The 20,473-nt window shown below is 50.8% G+C and overlaps 1 protein-coding gene across 5 annotated transcripts in view; it reads right to left on the bottom strand.

Annotated features, from left to right (window-relative positions):
- NRP2 (neuropilin 2) overlaps positions 1–20,473 on the bottom strand; it is a 118,493-nt gene that overhangs the window by 21,399 nt on the left and 76,621 nt on the right. For 3 of the 5 annotated variants that reach the window (XM_080671073.1, XM_080671077.1, XM_080671075.1), the window contains 3 exons: positions 10,276–10,538; positions 8,724–8,820; positions 7,531–7,566 (listed from right to left, as the gene is read on the bottom strand). In XM_080671073.1, coding sequence (XP_080527199.1) covers positions 7,531–7,566; positions 8,724–8,820; positions 10,276–10,538 — 396 coding nt within the window. The remainder of the gene's footprint in view (positions 1–7,530; positions 7,567–8,723; positions 8,821–10,275; positions 10,539–20,473) is intronic. The other 2 variants (XM_080671074.1, XM_080671076.1) reach the window with 1 other exon arrangement.

The following is a 20,473-nucleotide window of genomic DNA, read 5'->3' as shown; positions in this document are numbered from 1 at the left end:
CTCGAGTCACATCGGACTGGTGTCAACTCATTATTCAGGACACCAGAGTTTCTGCTGCCTGGCAACCATCCTGCCGCTGGATTTTCCTGTGGGCTCAGAAGAATGCACGAGAAACAACAAAGTGTGCAGGGACGGCCCCAAGTTCCTCGGTGCCCAAAGGGCGTCCTTGGGTTTGCCTCTGATTTCGATTTTGCTGCACAGTGAGGGCCGTTATCTAATGAGGCTGCAGCTCACCTGTGAGAGGAAAGGCAGGCGATACATCTGCAGGGATTAACTCCCCCTGGGGAGCACCTGACCAGACCACAAAGGCAGGAGTACAAATTTTTGTCAAGCGGAAAAGGGTCACAACTGCCCACATTCCCTCCATCACCACCTAGTCTCAGTTCAAAGGTTTCGCTTTCCTCCCGCCAAGATCCTGGTTTTCAACATTAAATGTACCACCCAGGGTCAGAGTGCTGGGGCTGAGGAGGGGTGTGGCCTTGGTGCTACGCCTGAAGTGTTTCTGATGGTAGAGACCAAGTCAGGTACCCAGGGGCAGATCTAGGGCACCTCCTGGAGGAAGGTAGAATTACAACACGTGGTTTACCCAGTCAGAATCAGAGATAGACCCCTGGCCTCCACGTTCTCTGCTTAGGAAGACAATCTCCACTTTGGGTCTAAGACCCTCTTCCCTTTGCAAGTAAGATTCTCCTCCCCCAAATGATCAACATGTAGAACGTTTGGGTGACCAAAGCCATGTGGGGGACACTGAATTGGCTAAACATTTTCCTTAAACATTGGTTAGGAGAAATGAGGAAACATGCTACCTGCCTTTGTGCTTTTCATGTTAAGGGAGTTAGAAAAGAGAAGATACACTTTATAACCCGCCCCTCATCTTCCACAGGCAATGTTGGGGTGACTTGCAGTTGGGGGCCAGAGTTGCTCAGAACGTTCTCCAGCTAAAGGGACTCAACTCCCCCAGGCGGGTGGATGGCTGGTTTCGAGTCTGGCTCTGTGGCAGCCTTCAGGGCCCTATGCTGCCGAGGCTGCGGTTTGCCAGAAAAGATCAATAGGGTTAAAGCGCCTTCCCAGACAACAGCAGCAAATCCAACACACATCAGAGTGGTGGATGGATGCATGGATGGGGGAATGTGCTCTGGACTAAAATGCAGATGCCCTGGAACATGATAATGACCCACTGGCACTTCATCTAACAGTTATTCTTGGGGAGTGATGGAGAGTCTGCGAGCTCACACAGTGCCTCTGCACAATTGCAATAAAGGTGCCCGCTTCAGGCAGACTCTACCTGCACCAGGTGCCAAGGTTGGTGAGTGGCTGGGCCGTTGCTTTACAATAAAGACGCCTGGGCTTGGTCCAGCGTGGGAGGAAAGAGCACAGGTACGGCTTCAGCCTCGCCTAGAGCCGGCCAGCTGCTGACCTGAACGCCCCCTTTGGTTGCTCCCACTTCTACCGCGTACTCACGTGCGTCTTTTTCCCCAATTGGAAAATCAACTCCTGAACTATGTTTTATTAACCCCCCACCGGACCCCCCAATTCTCCATAGAGTTGTCTCCTTCTGTGAGATAATGAGAAACATATTTAAAGAGGCAGTAATTGCAAATGTATTTGACAGGCTGAATAGGCCTTCATCGGTACAGGCTGAGCCGCCGGGAGAGGGGGTGACATGAACGCATAGCACTTGAATTTGGAGAAACAATAAATGCAAAGAAGCCACGCGTGGGAGGAAAATAAGGAGAATGGTTTCATAGTGTGTAGTGCCCCTGCCATGCAAATAGGTTGATATTTAACTGGGAAATGTGGCCAGAACAGCAGCAACGCTGAGTGGGCGTTTCGTGTGTGGTGGGCCCTGGGCTATGGGCTTCATGTAAATTATCCTGTTGACTTCTCATGACTCTCAGATAGGAGACCTGAGCATGTGAGAGTGTAAGTGATGTCCTCCTGCTTTTCCTGGAGGAAAACGGAGGAGGAGGGCAGAGCAGCACAGTGAAACCCTAGAGATGCCACCGGCCAGAGGCAGGGCCAGGATCAGAGTGTGTTCTGGTGGCACCTGGCCCAGCCCCGATGCTGACACTGCACTTAGGACAGGATCCCCTCGTTCGTGCCCACACTGCTCCCTGTGTTACAGGGCGGGGCCGAGCACTCGCGAGTCTCCTAGAGCCCCACCGTCACTGTCCTGCCCTGCACGGAAAGTGCGCAGACCCTGTTCTTGGACAGGACGCGGCCCCGCCCTCCCTGCCGCCTGCCTCTGTCGGGACCTGTCTGAGGACCGTCCCCACCAGGCGGCGGGTCCTCACTGAGTCACAGCGAAGTTTATGGTCGTCCTCCCGGACCTGGGGAGCCCGGGTCTCCTAAAGCAATGTTTTGAAAGACAACAATGGTGAATCGTCTCAGAACGGAAAAAAAAAAGGCTCGATGCAAGTAAGAACTGTTTGGGTCTGGCCTGTCTGGGCAGTCCTTTTCGGATAGGCTGAAAACACTAGTGAGGTGTTGGTGAAGGGGCATTTCAGATAAAAGGCTTATTTAATTTGGGAGATTAAACAAGCCCCCCCCCCCTCCCGCAAAAAAAAAAAAAAGTTGGCTCCTCTAGAAAAGTTTACAGAAGATAGTGGAAGAATGTGGTGTGTTTGGAAAAAGAAAGTAGAAGTATGAAATATCCCTGAGAAATGGCTTTTTGGATTTGCCTCTTGAGCAGGGCATGGAGGGTCAGCCGAGGGTTTGTGCTGAGCTGACAGACACCATGCGGACCCCAATCTATCGAAAATGTTTTTGTTTTTACATAGGCTATGGACTTATATAAAAAGAACCTTCTATGTAGCTGTTCTAATTTTGCTTAAAAATTTAAAATCCAGGGGGATCCCATGCTCAATGGGTGAATGTAGACAAAAAAAAAAAATAAATAAATAAAAAAAACCCTGCAAAATTTGCATAAAGATGTAAAGTGCTAAAAATATTTTTGTTCCCTTCCCTCTTTTAGCAAAACCACCTGAACTGTACCCTATACTAGAGTTGTTTGAATAAAAGTTGTATTAATTGCATAAAAAAATAACTAAGCCGAAACCGGTTTGGCTCAGTGGATAGAGCGTCGGCCTGTGGACTGAAGGGTCCCAGGTTCGATTCTGGTCAAGGGCATGTACCTTGGTTGCGGGCACATCCCCAGTGGGAGGTATGCAGGAGGCAGCTGATCGATGTTTCTCTCTCATCGATGTTTCTAGCTCTCTATCCCTCTCCCTTCCTCTCTGTAAAATATCAATAAAATATATTAAAAAAATAACTAAGTACAATGCCTCTCAGTTCAGATCTGTGGTTGGCCGGCTGAAGTCTCGGGCACTTCTTACCCCTTCGGGGGCACTCATGTGACTGTCTGGAAGCCACAGCGTGTCTTTTCTGTACGTGGAGAGAGGAAAAGTCCAAGAAAGAATGTTCTCCCCTGAGAGAGGCGGCCGCTGGCCCCTGCTTAGACGGAAGGTGAACCTGCAGGAGGGGGTGCGCCAGCCTCGTGCCAGGAGAGGCGACATGCACAAGCGACCCACAGAGAACGCCTCGGTGTCCCCTCAGGCAGGTGCGGCAGCAGGCAGTCCCCCAGTGCACACATCTGATCTCCAGGCTCCCTGGCTCAGCAACACCTAGGCTGCATCTGGCCGCTGAGACGGAGGGCGGGGGAGCCGGTAAGGAGCCGCACAGCACAGCTGCCTATCTGCAGCCCTGGCAGGGCTTGGGAACACTTACTTCTCTGCCTTTCATCGGAGGATTACGTGCATGAACACCATTTAACCCTCCCTGCGTCTCCGAAGTGCTCCCCGCAGAGAGAGCAGTGGGAGAAAAGAAGTCCAGGAGAGCGGGAAGTTGAGGCCAGCCCCGGGTCCCGTGCCCTGGGATGGGGGCCGTGTCGCCAAGTGGGCAAGGTCTCTGGAAGGCAGCCAACAGGGAAGGAGAGTGGGGATGGGAAGGGAGAGATGGGCCTTAAAACCTGACACACAGAGTCAACCTCCCCCCCCCCCCCCCAGCTCTGTCTCTACCCCCAACAGCTCTCTCCCCTGACTGCTCCCCTCCCTGTCCATGAGAGATGCCCCTGATGTTCACTTTCTGCTGGTTTTACCGGGAGAAAACTGGTGAGGACTGCAGAAGGTGAAACCCAAGAGATGGGCCCCAGGACCCTCAGACCTGGTCCGAGACACGCAACCCACATTTGCTGTCATTAACAGAAGATACTGATGTTCCTTTTAGCATCCATCAGTGGTGGGCATTCTTCCCACAACGACCACCGCTCACAAGTGCACCCAGCCTGGGAGTTCCAGGGGTCTCTCTCGGGCAGGGTACCAGACCCAGGCCCCGGGGTCCCGCGTTCTTCAAAGCCCACAGCCTCCAACATGAACCAGGACTCCCGCCTCCACTGTGAGCTGCTAAAAACAGCCACCTGGGCAACAACCGCAGAACGCTGATTGTGGGCTTTATATATTTTTACTGCTTCTTTATTATTCTTTTTTCTTTTATTGAAAAAAGAAAGGATTGGTGAAGAGGAAACAATCCATCACCTTAATTACACCACTTGCCTCCCCCCCCCCTTCTTTACACAGTTTTTCATTTGTTAAAGCTCAAATTCTAGAAAAAGATACACGACGGTAGTATGTTTATAGCCAGTGGTTAAAAAAGGAAAGAGAGAAAAGAAAAAAAAAAAAAAACAAACACGCACACCCAGCTACATTGTTTAAAACGTGACTCATAACAACAGCAGAAAAGTCTTTCTAAAAATCACGTGACAGCTCGGCTTGTTCCTTCTCTCTCCTTGTCCCTTTTCCACACGTTTCTCTTTCTTCCCATGGCGTGTCCCTCCTCATTACTGACTCACACCCTGCTGCACAATGACAGCGTACACACTAAGCAGAAAGCACAAGGCGATTTATAGAAAAAGAACATGTTTCATGGCAAGAAACGAGTAAGAGGCGGAAAATGAAAACAGACTTCAAAATAGGAAAGATCAAGAATAGCTAATAAGCCCAGGGCCAGAGGCCACTTTCATTGCATTTCCTTCAAGATCTACCCAGTACATTGGTCTCTCCCCTAAAGAATGAGAATGCGGCTGTCTCCTGGTTAATTTAGAATGGAAAAGAAAAACAACTTACATTCAAGAAAACCTACTAACAATGTAAATGTGCCTGCCGTCAGCGGTGCTTTCGCATCCACTTTCCGTATCCTGCCTGCCCAAACCCGGGTTCTCTCTCTCAGTGCGAAGGCTGATTTCATTCCCAGGCACCCCCGCCCCCCCCCCCCCCCCCCCCGGCCTGGGTCTGCCTTTGCCTGGACCAGGAGAGGAGCCGAATGCCGGTCGCTAGGTTCCACAGGGCAAACGGCCCCCTTTCCTCTCCCAAAGGGAAAGCTTTGCTTGAATCCGAGTTGCATACCAAGGTCCCCTGGGCCTCCGCCCCAAAGAAGGCTCTGGCCCTGGGTTCACTGGCTACCAATGCAGAGCTCCGAGTCCAACTTGTCAATGGGATCGTCACTACCCATTCTCAATTCTGGTCCTGCTCTCGGCCAGAGGAAAAGAGTCTCTGCTCCCCGAGGCGTCGTTTCTTCCCTCCAAAGATGCTCTTTATCTCCCAAGACAGCAGCCATGGGCCAGGCCATGCCACCCACGGCTGCCTTTGCTCAACCCCTAAACCAGCCGGTCGGGAGCGCTGGAAATGCTTACCTCCAAGTCACTAAGATCTGTGTATATCTTGGCTCATTGAGCTCCGTGGCTCTGGTGAGGTTTTATTTATCTATTTTTTTACATGGGAACATGACTGGACCGTGAAGCTCCCTGGTAAACACAGCCTCAAGAAGCCCACATGTGCCTGGTTTGTTTATTCTCCTACGGAAGCCAAGCACTGCGCCATGGGCCTGTCAGACGCGGACCCGGGCCCGCGCGTGCGCACAGAGCACTGTCCCCGGCAGTGGCTGGATGCCTCTCCCCAGCCTCCCTGGGAGCTTCCAGACTCAACAACCAACGAGAGTCCAGGGAAACAACAGAAGCAGGTTCCACGCCCAGCACCAACTTTTCCTTGGGTCCTGAAGGTTAGACCTTGAATTCAACCGTACCCAAGCCCATCGGGAGTGAATTCATTCCCACACTTCGATTCCCATCTCACATCCCAAAAGCACCAACACGGGCACGGGAATACCCTCAATAACTTCAAAATGTGCAATGGGGGGTGGGGTGGGGATAGGGCTCAGGGGGGCAACGGAGGTGAGAAAGAAAGAGAAGACAGTATGTGTGGGTCTGTCATTCCCTGTTCGCCCACCCCCCTCCCCCGTCTTAAGGCTGGGGCGGGGGGGGGGGGGGGTGGGATGAGTGGCAAATTAGGAGAGCTGATTTCGAGCCAGAGAGCGTATCTAGGTGACAAACCGGGAATTCATCTCTTTGCAGCCACGAGCTGGACAGATTAATGGGAGTGAAGATAATGAGTCTAGACTCAGATAGAAAACTGACTTCCCTTATCTCTGAAGTGCTGTCACCTACAGGGTGAGGGCCAGCCAGTACAAACAGGGCCCGGCAACCCTCACGGCTGTCTGCACGGAGCAGGTTCTGAAAGACCCGTCCCGAGGTGTGGGCGAGGGCCTCTGAGTGGGCTTCTACACCAGGCCCCGAACTGGAGTGCTTCGAGAGGCTTCTAAATGCTTAGCACTGGGACCTGGGTGGGAACCTCAGCAGCACCAGCCAACTGGATTGCAACGAGCCCAGCATGTGAGGCCCTCCTCGTTAGAAAAGCCCAGGCGTAAAGAATGAAAATGCTGCTGTCTCCTAGTCAGTCCTCCCCAGCTTGGACGTCCCCCCCCTCCCCCATGCGGCAAACATCCCAAATTCTTCTCTCTTTGATCCCCGATTAAGTCCTTTATTAGGGAGAAAATGTTTGTTTCTGTGTTCCAGTCCTCTACTTTAAGTGCTCAAATTCCAGCCATCAAATGTGCCTTCGATTCCCCTCATTAGACGCCAGCTCCTGAATTCTGCAACTTCTCCTCTTTAGGATGGATAGTCTCTCCTGGTGCCCCTCCTTGAACTGTCCGCCCGCACCACACTGCCTGCCAGTGTCGCTCACCGGGGGTTAATTAAGACCGCTGCCTGGGTACCCTGGAGTTGGGACTGGGAAGAACCTGTCTTCGGGCTAAAATAAATCATTGCCACATCATTTCACTGTTAATTCACTCCCGATTTTTTTGTTGTTGTTCAGTCTGCTCACAGCTTCTCCTTTCTCACCACTCACGCCTTTTCTGCCTCATTGCTCCCCGTCGGACAATGCGAGGCTGAAAGGTTTATCTGTAACCTATTTGTCTCTATTATAGGTTCCTAAACTTTAATTAAACAGGAGACAGTGAGGATCTCAATCCCCCTTTCCCAGCCTCTCCAGGCGTTGTTGGTGCCATCTAGCGGCGGGAAGGTGTGGCGTCTAATGTTCTCTTAGAGACTTGTTACACTTGGAGGTTTATTCTCTCCATCCAATTCACATCACATGAGGGGAAGGAAAAGGCATGCAAAAAAAAAAATTGTTTTTTTACCTTTAAAATTCTCACCTGCAAAAGCTGAGATGGGTTCTGGAAAAACAAACAAACAGAAAACATTTTGAGTTAGATAAGGGGAAGGAAGAATCGGCAAACACAGGGCATCGCGTAGGTGACTTCCACTGAGTTTGTTTATAATGCCCCTCGGAGAGTGTCCCAAGTCCTCCGCATGCCCCAGACTCTGTCTCACACACCATCATCATGGGGGCCGGGTGGGTGGGAGAGCTTCGCAAAGTTGCTTTGGAACAAAAAGTCCTTTATGGAGTAACGGGTCCCAGGAGCATTGTAATCAGCCACTTACCGCTGATTACTTTCTCAGAGTCTGGATGACTTTGAGATGCCCGGGCCTGAGAGCTGCCTGAAGGGACAGTGGGGGGTGGGGTGGGGGGTCCCAGGTGCTCCTGACATCATCACACGCACACACCCGGGGCCACGTGCCAAGAAAAGCACTTGGTGAGTTACTACAGTCACCCTGCCGACTGAAAGCGGGTTCCCTTCCTTCTCGGGGTTCCCTCTTGCTTTTAGGAATATCTGCGGCTGGAGGACGATGACCAGGGTGCCCTGGGGTGCACATTGGAGATGGGCTGGCTGCTCTGTACTTCTGCTTAAGGGGACTGTCATGGTCCCTTCCCACACTGGCCACCTGGTGTGCCATGCTTAATCTTACAATAATTCTGGGATCTTGGCCATTAGAGGCATTAGCTTCAAAGCAAAATCTAAAATGCTACTTCACAAGCCATAGTTTGCCCTGCAATTCATTCATGCAAAAGAACTGCCTGGTAATTATGCTATCACTCTGATATAGCACAGGTACTATTTTTGCTCACCACCGAAGGCTCCCATTAAATCCATCAAACCTCTCCAGCATGTAATTCTGACTGGCAGTTGTTCTCGTCCTCCAGCATTTTCTTTGCTGAAAGCGGGAGTCTGATGATGGGGTCCCGGCACCCCCCAATCTCCATATACTCAGCGCATGTCTATTTCTGAATGGGAACGGGGCTCAAAGAGGTCCCCTCATCAGACACCCCTCCTAAGACACAGCTACACTCACACCTTCCCTCTGGCAAGGCTGCCGCTGCCTCACCCACTGGGGGACAACTGTGTCTGAGATGGCGTGCTGCCTCCTCTTGTATATCCCAGCTCTTGGCGCCTCGTTTGGAAGAACCACAAAGAGACAGATCGCCACGTACCCATGCAGTTCTCCAGCGGGACGTCGGTGCTTATCCGGATGTCATCGATGGCAATTTCTCCGGAACGTCCTTTCCCTATAACGCCCTCGAACACAATCTAGAAGCCAGAAGAACAGAGGCACGGTTAACTGAGCTTCCTGGGCCAAACAGTGCCAGGATTCCCAGCTTTCTGTTATTGGTTCAAATAAAATGCATATTTGAAGGGATTCAAATATGTATTACAAGGTGATGGACACTGTTGTCTATAACTCGAATGTATTGATGAAAAGAAACATGTTCAGAGTCTGTTTAAAGAAGGGTTAAGTGTTCCCTAGCATTTTTGAGGTTCCTTTCTCACAAATCTTTCACATGCCCAACCCAGAGGTAGCTGGGAACTCAGGAGACATGCGCAGGTGGGGGTAAGGTGAGAAATACCTAGTATACAGGTTTGGATTGCCGTGGGGATAGCACTCTCTTACAGCTCCATTATTACACTAGGAGGGAAATAGTTTACTGAGCAGCTACTATGTGCCAGGCACAAGGGTAGTTACAAAACCTAAGAGACAAGACCCTGTGAGAATCTCACCATCTCGCGGGTGAGACAAAAATGCAAACAGCTACTGACAATGCACTGCATTGAGGTTTATCAGCAGGAATGTGGTTGGGGGTAGGGAGAAACTCGGGACCCCTTACAGGGACCCCTTACAGGGACCCCTTACAACCCGGAGAGTGACCGCAGGCTGCACACAGAAGCCCCTCTGCTCCCGGGCCTCCCCCCACCCCTCATCCTCACCCTCCCCAGGTTCTCTCCGCACACTAGCACATGTCCTCTGGCAAGCTAAGCGAGCAGTTGGCTGCCTCACCAGCCATCTGTTGCTGCTTCTCATCTGGGGAGGAGCAGGTTAATGCTTTGGCTGGTTCTTAGTCACCTCTTCCACAGTGTGTCTCCTCTACCCAAGTTTCAGCCGCAGCTGCGCATACCCATCTGTGCCTCAGTCTCTCGCTCTGTGGGGCCGAGATAATGGAACTCAACTCTTGGAGCCTCGGGGAGAGAAGCCACTCGTTTAGAGCCAGGTCTCTCTGGTGTGCTGGCCACGAAGCACACACAGCAACCCTTCCCCTTCCTGTGCTCCCACGAGGGCTGGGACAGGCCTGGGAGGTTGTTCCCCTCGCCCCCCACCCCCCTCCTGGAGTCCAAGCGGCTCCACAGGCCTCTTCCCTGGGTGTGGAGCGTTTGTTTGTTTATTTCCCTGGCTTCTGTGTCCCTTTGTCAGCCTACCGGATAGCAATCTAAACTAAAATGGAGAGAAGAAACATTTGCTGGAGAAGATTTCAGCAATATAAAAGGCAATAGGAGGAACAAAGAACCAAGTCTGGGTGTAGAGATAGGCACACTCTGAATAACAAATAAGAGTGTCATTTAGTTGCCACGGCAACGTGAGAAACACAATGAAAACAGCAGCTTAACCACGTTCCCTAATGATGAATGGGCGCAGACGGCCCTTTGAAATATTGAAATACAGATCACAAGGACACCCGCGGATCCCCGCACCGGCTCCCGCCACCACCCCACCTGATACTCCATGTCGTAGCTGGGCAGGATGATGCGCCCGTGCTTCCACTCGCTGCCCTGGTCCTCGCGGATGACCCAGAGGAGCTTGCTCTCCTGGCTGGCTTCGCGCACCACCTGCAGCGCCACCCCGCGGCCGCCCGTGGCTTGGTACTGGAACTCCATGCACACGGGGCTTTGGGGCAGGTGCACCGGCGGGCTGATGAGCCGCGCGTACTGGCCCTCTCTCCGCCCGTCGCTCTGCAGCCGCAAGAAGTTCCTGTCATCTGGGGGGAACAAACCAAACAGGGGTTCCTGGTAAACGCCTGGGAAAGACACCTGTTGGCAGCTGTTGCCCCTCCCGGGAACAGCTGGGGCCCGAGTTTGAGTGTCTTGTTTATTTCAAGTCCTGGTTCTCCAGGCCCCACATCCCTTTCTTATGGCTCCTTCAGAGCCTTGATTCAAATACTGAGTCCTCTGAGGCCCTTGAGTCTTTCTGTCTAGCTAGTCCCTCCTGCCTATTCCTCAGCATCACTGCCTTTGAGCCACTTTTACGGCGGGCGCCTGGCAGGGTTGGCCCGATGTCTCGGCTGGTTGTGTCTACTTGTCTTCTCTCCTTGGATCCTAAGAAGCCAGACCCTCATCTTCCTCATCACTGGCTTACTCAAAGGGCCAACGCAGTCCACTGAGCCGCACTGTACGGGGGTGAGGAGGCTGCTGGACTAGAGGCTGGCGCTGGCCAGGTGGTTTATGCTCTGAGCCTTTGTCATCTTGGCTGGGCACTATCCAAAAGGAAAACATTTAAAACCTTCTGTCTCTGCCAGCGTTACTCGACGGTGCTGGGCGACCGTAAATCAGAAGCCTAGTGTCAGTTTTGAGCGAACGGGGGATGATGGCTGAGTAGGGGAGATTCTCGGGCTCCACCCCCTTCCCTGCCCGGCCTGGGGAGGCCTGCACTTGGCCTTTCTCTCACACGAGGCCAACACAGCTCCAGGGAACACAGGCGCTGTCATCATCACCGACGAAGGCTGTGTGTTTAGCAGAGGACACACACATGTTGGAAAATTAAGGTTTCTCCCATCCAAATGTTCAGAGGAGGGGCCTTTTAGCTGATGAGTTTTCAAATACATCGGACACTATGTGAGAGACCGAGTTCCTCTCCCTGTTTGCAGACACAGGTGTGGGACCTGCCCCTGCAAATCCAGCTCGGGCAGGGAGTTCTGGCCACGCGTACAGAGAGCGAGGTGGCCTCTGAGGAGAACCCTCACTGGCTCTTGCTGGCCCTGAAACCTCTCGGGCTGGTCACTTCTGCAGGAGGGCAGGGACCCTTGCTGCATGCACCCCACATGTCAGCCACCTCGGGGTCATGCTAATGGGAGATGGGCACAGACTTTCTCACTCAGCAGGGTCTGTGAACACCTGGGGCTTGTTGGGGAAGGACAGGCCAGGACTCCAGAGCTCAGAAACCACTGGTTTGCTGTTGTTACTCCTGCTGACGTCATGTTTCCCGTGAGAGCTGAGCCTGCGACAGTCCCACCATCAAATAGAGGCCCTGCCTCGCCTCCTCCAGGCACCTCTCTTCTCTTCTCTAAGGCCCTCTGGGTAGAGCCTCCGGATTATTGCTCTAGAAGCTCCCCCACCCTGAATCAAATGAGAGCGGCTTAGGATGCATAGTTGGGATTCCACTTTGTGTCTCCTTAACCAGTGAAAGCCATATCTGCCTAGCTAGCACCTCACAACATGAGACCTCTCCAAGGCCAAAGTCAGCACAGACCCCGGCAGCTGCCTGCAGCTGAGATTGTTAATGACGGTGATCTGTGGAGGGAGGAGACGCCGGTGCCACAACCAGACACTCTGCGCTTCTAACCTATGCTTCTCCCATCAGATCTCATTACCGCCGCTGTTAATGATAATAATTATGTCACATCTGCATAAGGCTGTACAGGTTACAAAGCATGTTTGTATGCGTTATTCCATTTAATCCTGGCTATATGCGCACGAGCTCGGTTTTCTTCATCTTACTTTGCACGGGATGAAAAAACAGAGGCTCAGAAAGATGCCAGTGACTTGTCCAAGGCCGAGAGGCCACTAAGTAGTAGAGCCGGAAGGTGTTCCCAGCTTCACACAGCACGTGCTCCACTTCAGCGGCGCCCAGGGACCCTGCCCCCCGCCCAGGGACCCTGCCCCCCGCCCAGGGATCCTGCCCCCCGCCCAGGGATCCTGCCCCCCGCCCAGGGACCCTGCCCCCCGCCCAGGGACCCTGCCCCCAGCCCAGGGACCCTGCCCCCCGCCCAGGCACCCTGCCCCCCGCCCAGGCACCCTGCCCCCCGCCCAGGCAATCCATCACACTCTCTTCAAGGCACTTCCCCCTGGGCCTGCTCCTTTTCCTCCTCTCACCTGTAATGCCTCCCTCCCTGACCAAGCCGCAGAGCCCGCCTGTTTTTCTCGTCTTTCTCCTCACCCTTCTGGCACATTTCAACATTAATACCTGCCTTCTCTGAACAACTCGAGCATTTAGAGACTGTACCACTCCGTTTACCTTGTGTTTGAAAAGACTGGAGGCCATTTTTTTCATGCATTTCAGCACATAAACACCGCCTGCCTTATACTAAAATTTAACAGTTTCTTGTGTGTTTTTATTATGTCCCCAGTTAGATAAACAGGTCCCGGTATCCCACACATAAGGCTTAATAGGGCTTCTTCGCACCGGCCCCTAAATGGTGACATATCTATGCCACTATTAAAAATAAATGTTGTGCCATGAATGACTGAATGACAAACACATGGGTAAAGAATGATAGGAGTCGATGTATTGGAACTAAGAACAGAGAGAGAATCAGCTAGCTTCTGGCAATCTCTCAGACTCATGAAATATCTTCACCATCCTCCCCACCCCGAGCCAACAGCCCTTTTCAAAAGTGAGGTGAACTAACAAGAGCTGGGGGACCTGTGGATTGTCCCAGCCCCGGAGCCACAGGTGAGAACCCCTCAAATGCTCCCCCGCTGCAGCCCTTTCCAAGCCCTGACTGTCTCCACCTGATACAAAGGCCGCCAGATTTCCGAGACTTATTATTCAGCCTTCCTCCTTCACAGTTTCACAAATAAGACCCCCTCGCCGCCTGAAAATTGCTTGGCAGAGATACTGTCACTTGTGTGAATTTACATTAAGCGGCAGGGGAATCGTGGCATAATGGGTAGGATTTAGGAAGGAAAATGTGTGTGGAGGTGTAAAGAGAGGGGCTGGCTGGGTGTTATCTGGGTCTGTTTTGTACTTACCCATCCTGTGGCTAAAACTTTGGCACAATGAGGCCAAAGGTTTTACAGACTGCCTCTCCCACGGCCCGAGCTCAGCCGCTTCCCTTCCCCTCCCCCCGCCCCCCACAATAAGATGATAATCGCTATGCATGATTTAAAGGGCCACTGGAAGACCAGGGAGTTAATCCTGGTGGCGTGCTAAGCACGAGCAGCTGAGGGATCATAATTCAGTGCTGACATCTGAGCTAAGCCACTAGCTTGCAGAATCTCGAGACAAGCAGGCCTCTGAATTTCACTTAGTTAAATCATTTGTGCCCCACTTGTCTGTTAAGTGCTGTGAGCTCGAGGGAAGAAAGATGATATGTAAATTTAGGGAATTAGCAGTAGACATCAGTCAGAGGGACGCTGAGCTGCAAAATGTCCCTGCCTGCCTGTCACTGAGAGACCTGATTAGAAGCAGGACATCACGGAGGAATGGCCGAGACCAGGAAAATCCAGGGAGGGGGAGAGGAGAAGCAGGGGGAAGGGAACCGATGTTAACTGAGCACCTACTATGTGCCAGATATTACACTGGAGGCTTTATCTGCCTATCTTATGTAATCTTCCCTGTGAAGTAATTATCATTTTCTTCATTTTTACCAACAAAAGAAAGTGAGGCTCAGAGAACTGAAGTGATGTGTCTGAGACCCCAGCTACAGAGTGATGGAAGTAAGCTATGAGTCCTGATCAGTCTGAGTAAAATCACCTGAGCCTGGGCTGGAACCCCAGCCTAATCCTCATTAATCTGTTAAAGCCTCAGTCTTCCCATCTGTACAATGGGTATAATAACGTCATTACTGCATAGGGTTGTGAGGAGGAAATGGAACAAGCCGTGCACAATGCTTTGCACAGGAACAGGGACACGGTAAGAGCTCGATATAAATTATAGCCTTTTATCACTACTACTATGGCTATCCACACTGCCTCCTGTGCTTGCCTTTTTGTTTTTTTGGTTTTTTTTAGAAAGAAAAAGGGTTGGAAGAGCACCAATAACTTGGGAAGACCAATCCAAGACTCAAAGGCAAGGATGGTTTGGCCTGAGGACAGTAAAAATGTTTTTAGGAATAAGACGGTTTCCAGATCCATCATCCTAATCCCCAAAACTGGGCAGCCCCAAATTGTGCATCATGCACAATTTACCACGTATCTGTGTGTGAACCTGTGCTAGATGGAATAAAGTAATACGTGATCCTGGAACGCGAGGGGGCTCATGAGACGGCTTACAGCAGGCCAGTCCTGCCGTCCAGAGGAACGAGGCCGAAACATCCAGAACAGCTGTCCACCCTTTGCTTTAAACTTCCCAGGGAAGGAGTTTCCACAGGCCATGTGGCCAATGTGTTTCCTGGGTCACGACCCTCACTGTCAGGAACTTCTTCCATTCAGTTTTATATTTTCCTGCTGTCACTTTAGACACATGTTCTCCTTCCATCCCTGATGGAGCACAGCCCAATATCTGTCTTCTGACTTAGAAACACTGTCACTCATGAAGAATGGGAGACCCTTCGTCTTTGCTTCCTGGAAACACAACCCTTGCTCCTTTAAACATCCACTTTGCAGGCCTTTAGGTACAGGGGTGGGTCTGCACGGACCCTTCTCTAAGTGAAGTGCCTCTGTTCCTTTAAGTCGGGGCACCCACTTCCGTGCTACAATGAAGCACACGTGTGAAAGTGAAGTTTGTTCTTCTGGAACATCCCAGTGTACGGCCGAACACAGAGCGACTGCTAGGCACACACTGGCTGCTGGTGACCAGATAGAGCAAAGGGTTGGCATGGGATGGCATGGGGGGAGGGGCTACCTTAGTGATTTACTTGGACTTTAAGGACGAGCCCTTTGAAGAGCTACAATGGACTAGCTGAGAACCACCCCTGGCTGGTGGCTGTCTTCTTGTTCTCCTACCTGGTGGCAGTGATGCCGGCAATGGATAGCTTCCAACAGAAAGACAATGGGAAGGAAATAGGTCCAGTTGTTGAAAGAGAATGAAGAAGTAATGTCCCAGAGATACACTTCCTCATCTCCCAGACCTGACACGCTTGGGAGGTGTTTGGGGAGGGTCCCTGACTCCAAACATCTGTTGTTGCCCTCAATGCAGGGAAAACCCCCACGTGGGAATGAACAACGGGAGTTCAAAAGGGCAGGGACGAAGCGCAGAGGACAGGGTCCTCAGGCGTCTTAACCTGCGGCCGCCTCTACAAGGGCCTCCTGATACTTCACCTGGCGATTTACCGCCACATCTGGCTTCAGCTGTGCGAGTGCTTTGTGAGCACGTGACAGCATCTGGCCCAACAGCCACGGAACCTCGGCATCCCCACCTTACCAAACCCTGAAATAAATCACCAGGCGGGTCCTCCTGGCTATCACAAAGCCAGGCACGCCATCTGTCCAGTGCGTGCCTCTCCTGGCCAGCTTTGCGCCCTCCTGCTAGAGCCACCATCTGAAGGAATATTTAGTGCTGCAGGAGATGCAGTCTCTTTGTACAGGTCATGCTTAAAACATGAGTCAGCCCCTCGGCTGGCCTCCCAAGGTCAATCTGTCTCGCTGAGGTCCTCAAATTAACAACCAGCGAAAGGAAACACTGACTTTGGATGAACTCAGCAGGATGTTCTCCAGGTTTACAGCTGACCGCTTTGTGGACAGTTTGGGATGTCAGGCCTGGTCTTTGCAAGAGTCTCCCTGAAGCTGTTTTGGGATGTCAGCGTTCAGAAACGCTTTGCAATGGAGGCGATCTTGCTATCATCCCACCCCTTTGTTGTTTATCCACACACTGCTGGGGACTCAAGCAATGATGCCTTAAGAAAAAAAAAAAAAAAGGAGTAATTGCTTCTCCTCTCTACTGCTATCTTTTCCACAAAGCCAAAGAAGTGTTTCTACCTCCTTAATGAAGGACCTCTATGCTTCTTTTTTCCAGTTGAAGTTATTGCTTGACTGTTGGCTTTCTTTTTGCCAAGCTGTTCCTGGTCTTTAATTATCTGTCATGATTGAAGCCCGAGAAGTTCCTGTCTCAGTATCTGCAGTGGCTACAAAGCCCCAGCCAAGCCACAGCAACCTCTTTCTCAGGGCAACTCAAGCTAAAGCCAATCCCGTGGTTGCTGCTGTTGGCCCCATCTATGGGGAAGGTCTTTAGAGTTCAGAGAGTTGCTTTTTAATTCATGGAGTCACCAGTAGTTTTCTGACAAAAATCAAGTCCATCCCAAGCAAGTTCACCCATCAGTTATTTCCTGTGATTTCTCTGCCACCATCGTCCAGCATCCTGGCCCACTCTTAATCTTCTCGTGGGTGCCCCACAGCTGTGGTCCTCCATTCTAATGGAGTTCACACAATGGCCCAGTCTGCATCCAACAGCCCACGTCTGCCACGCACATTTGGTGGGATAGTCACCAGGTGGAAAATTCAAACATTGCCGAACATTGTATCCTTGATTTGCTCCCACTTGAGATGGTTTTTGAACCCAGAGGAAAGGTTCTGTTCTCTCAGTCCAATACACATGAATGCAAGACACCAAAACTGTCCTTTCCTACTGGTAGACTATTCCGTGTAGGCTTTGCCTGTTTTCTTTATATCACGCCCACGATTTGAACTTACTAAAATGGAGTCACACTGTACCCACCCTTCATGAGGTCAACAAGTGTGTACAAGAGCACACACGTGAGGGAGACCACACACACCTGAGGGTCCTGAAGCTGACCTGGCGTAAGTACCTGTGTCTCCAGTTTTTCTGTCTCACTGACAACAATAATAATAACAGCAAAAACAATTAGCATTCCTACTATTATTGGTATCGCTTAGTATTTATTTAGGATGCCCTTTTTGATTGAATGAATAGTTCCTACCCTATCCAATGCTATGTTACTTGCTCACTTTATTAAGGTTGCACACTGAGGTAAAACGAAACAATGAGCCAAATACCAGCCATGGACCACTCCCATCAAGGGATAGTATAGACGGCACGTCCCCCTAATCACTTGCTTCTTGCTTTGCACCAAACCAAGGAGCAGCAGCAGCAGCGAGGGTCCCAGAGGTCACCCTCAGGTCAATGCCTGATGGCGCTGGAGCAGTGGTCGCCAGGGCAATGTGACAACGAGCATGCCCTATACCTGCACTGTCCCAGGCAGCATGGGTCTCGTGCCCTTGAAACGTGGCTGGGTGAAGAAGGAACCAAAGTTTTAGCTGTATTTAATTTTAATTAAATTAAAATAGCCACACGTGGCTAGTGACTGCCCTATTGACAAAGGGCCATCTCAAGGACTTTTTGGCCTTGTTCTTTAAAGACCTAAATCTGATCTTCCTCAAAACTCCCACTAGGGGACACTTTCTGTGTCCTCGTAACTACAGAGAAAAGGCAGAGTGGCTTTGGGAGAGCATGGGACGGCTCCTCTGTAACCAGCAGGGGTCAGTGAATTGGGAACAGGGTCCCCCGGGACAGGCTTCCCAGGAATGGGTGTGAACACACTCCGGGCTTCTGAGCACAAGCAAAGAGCTAAAAAAAGAAATTCCAAGAGTCTTGAAAGACTATCTTGAAAAACAAAAACAGTGGAATGGAACCAGTGGGTGTCCTGTCAGCCTTAAGCAACCACCAGCGCTGGCCAAAAGAACAGAACTAATTGCTTACTTAAAAGGAAAAGAAAAAAAACAAAACAAGAACAAAACAAAACAAAACAAAACACGAGAAAAGAACTAAATCAGAAAATATCTACGGAATGTAAGTCTTTTCCACAGACACTTCTAACCAAATGGCCTGTGCATGCTCTTTCAACATGGCTATTTTCTTTCCTGCCTTCTTTTTTCTCCTGACTCGACGGAGACACCTCCTTTCTTAAATGTATCAAATGAGGGGCTAAAACATACGGCGCACTTCTCTTAAGCGTGAGGGTGGGCTCCTCTCTGTACAATGGTGACCTGTGGGGGACACAGCGACTCTCAGGTCTGACTTGGAAGGTCCAGCCCCTCTGATCCCATTAGCATTTACCCTGCCCCTAACCAAGCACAGCTGTTTCCTCTCTCCCAACTGCTCCCCTCGGGGGCCCGTTTTTTTTTGAAGAAGAAGAAGAAAGGAAGGACCACCCTGAACAGAAAGGGCTTTCTCTCCTCTCCTCCTGAAAGCCCGCGATCCACTTTTGTCAGGAGAAGGAACATGGGAAATACAGCACAGGCTTTTGTAAGTCATCAGGGGGCAGAAGGAAGGGCTCTGAAGACAATATTATGATTCTGTTTTCTGGAGGCAAGTTACAAGTGCCACTTTCCCAAACTTCAGGGATCCCTCTGGAGGAGGAAAATAATTACTTTCTTTCTCAATATCTTAGGGGAAAAACACCACTAGATCGAGTAGTTCCTTATGGCCCCAATTTTCCTTCTGTCCGGATCCATCCAGCCACAGGTTGGAATTCCGCCCGCTTTGTGAGCTTGCTCCGAAGAGCCCTACCCACCGCAGGCTGCAATGAATCAGCTGAATGAGGATAAGGACTAGAATTCCCATCCAGTAGCCAGGGTCGGGGACGGGGCACTCAGGTGAGGGCAAGGGCTGGGTGAGGGGGAGGCAGAGGTGAGCAAGCAATGGGCAGGGGTAAAGGCCAGGGTCAAAGGGAGAGTCACTGAAGTGTCCCTTGCTAATTGGTGGCCTTGTGGCCTGGCCTGGGAAGGCCTCAGACATTCTTAGAGAACATCTGCTCAGAGGAGTGCAAGGGAAGAGGCTGAATTATTAGACAGGACCTGAAGATGAATGCTGGATAAGAGCCAGTAAAGGTCTCCATGCTTTATCATCCACATCCCTTTATTCAAACTGCCTCTGCCAAGCTTCCTTCTTACACACACATGAGTGCATATAAACTACAAACACACACACAAATCTATAGACACATGCACAGAGATTCATGCACAAAACACACGCACAGACATATACATATTTATCAATATATCTACATCTACACATAAAAACACATGATATATGCACGTACACATACACACAAAACACCTTGAGAAAGAAACATACATACACACATGTACCTACAAATACACACATGTAAATACGAGGCATACACACACACACAGGCACATACCCTACAAATCTTTAAGATAAAAAGTGGGGGTTGGGAGAACAACCAATTAATTGGGCCAAGTCTCAAAGGAGAGGAAATAAAATGAAAAATCCAGGCTGGGTTATAAAAATAAGTATTTTTTTTCCAGCGTGCAGGAGGCTCATTATATTAATTAAACATTATTGCAGTGAAGGAGAGGAGGGAGGGTGATTAAGGCTGGGACGGGGTAAGTGCTCTCTCCCGTTGCCCGCGGCTGCGCCGATCCTCAGATATTAATCTCTCTGAGCACTCGAACGCTGAAGAGATAAACACTTGAAATATGAAAATGTTTTTCTCCAGAGCAGACGCCGTGACCCTCTGGGAAAGCAAGTGTAGGCCGTGTCGGGAGGCGGCCGCAGCGCCCTCCCCACATCTGTCCTACTGCCTCCCCTGGGGACAAGGGACACTGCCAGTTCTTGCAGTGAGGGGCAGGGGGCAGCTCTGGGGGACCCTGCAGAAGGGGCGGTCCCTCTCCCCTTTATTCTCTAGTCAGGCGACATTTAATCTGCTAATTTCCAGAGTGAACCCATTTCCTCTCCAATGCTCACAGGGGCCTACAGCCCAGGCCAGGGGTGTGGGAATTTGAAAGCGAATGCCTGGAGTGCCAGAGCCGGTGTTTGCGATGACCTGTTGTTAAATTATCTGGGATTTTGCAAGCCAGTTGTTAAACGCAAGCACTATTAAAAATTAAATGATAGAAAGTTACAAGTAAATAAATGATACTACAAACTCAAGATAATAAGTTCTTTGAAACTCAGCACTTCCTAATTATTTTAATACCATTTACCAGTACTTCTGCTCCCCAAGTTATTTGCATGTATCACATCTGCCTGCGGGGGAAACTGCGGGGTGCTGTGTTG

Source organism: Plecotus auritus (genome assembly GCF_963455305.1).
Source record: "Plecotus auritus genome assembly, chromosome: 5".
NCBI lineage: Eukaryota > Metazoa > Chordata > Mammalia > Chiroptera > Vespertilionidae > Plecotus > Plecotus auritus.
This window is presented reverse-complemented; position numbering and strand designations above follow the sequence as displayed.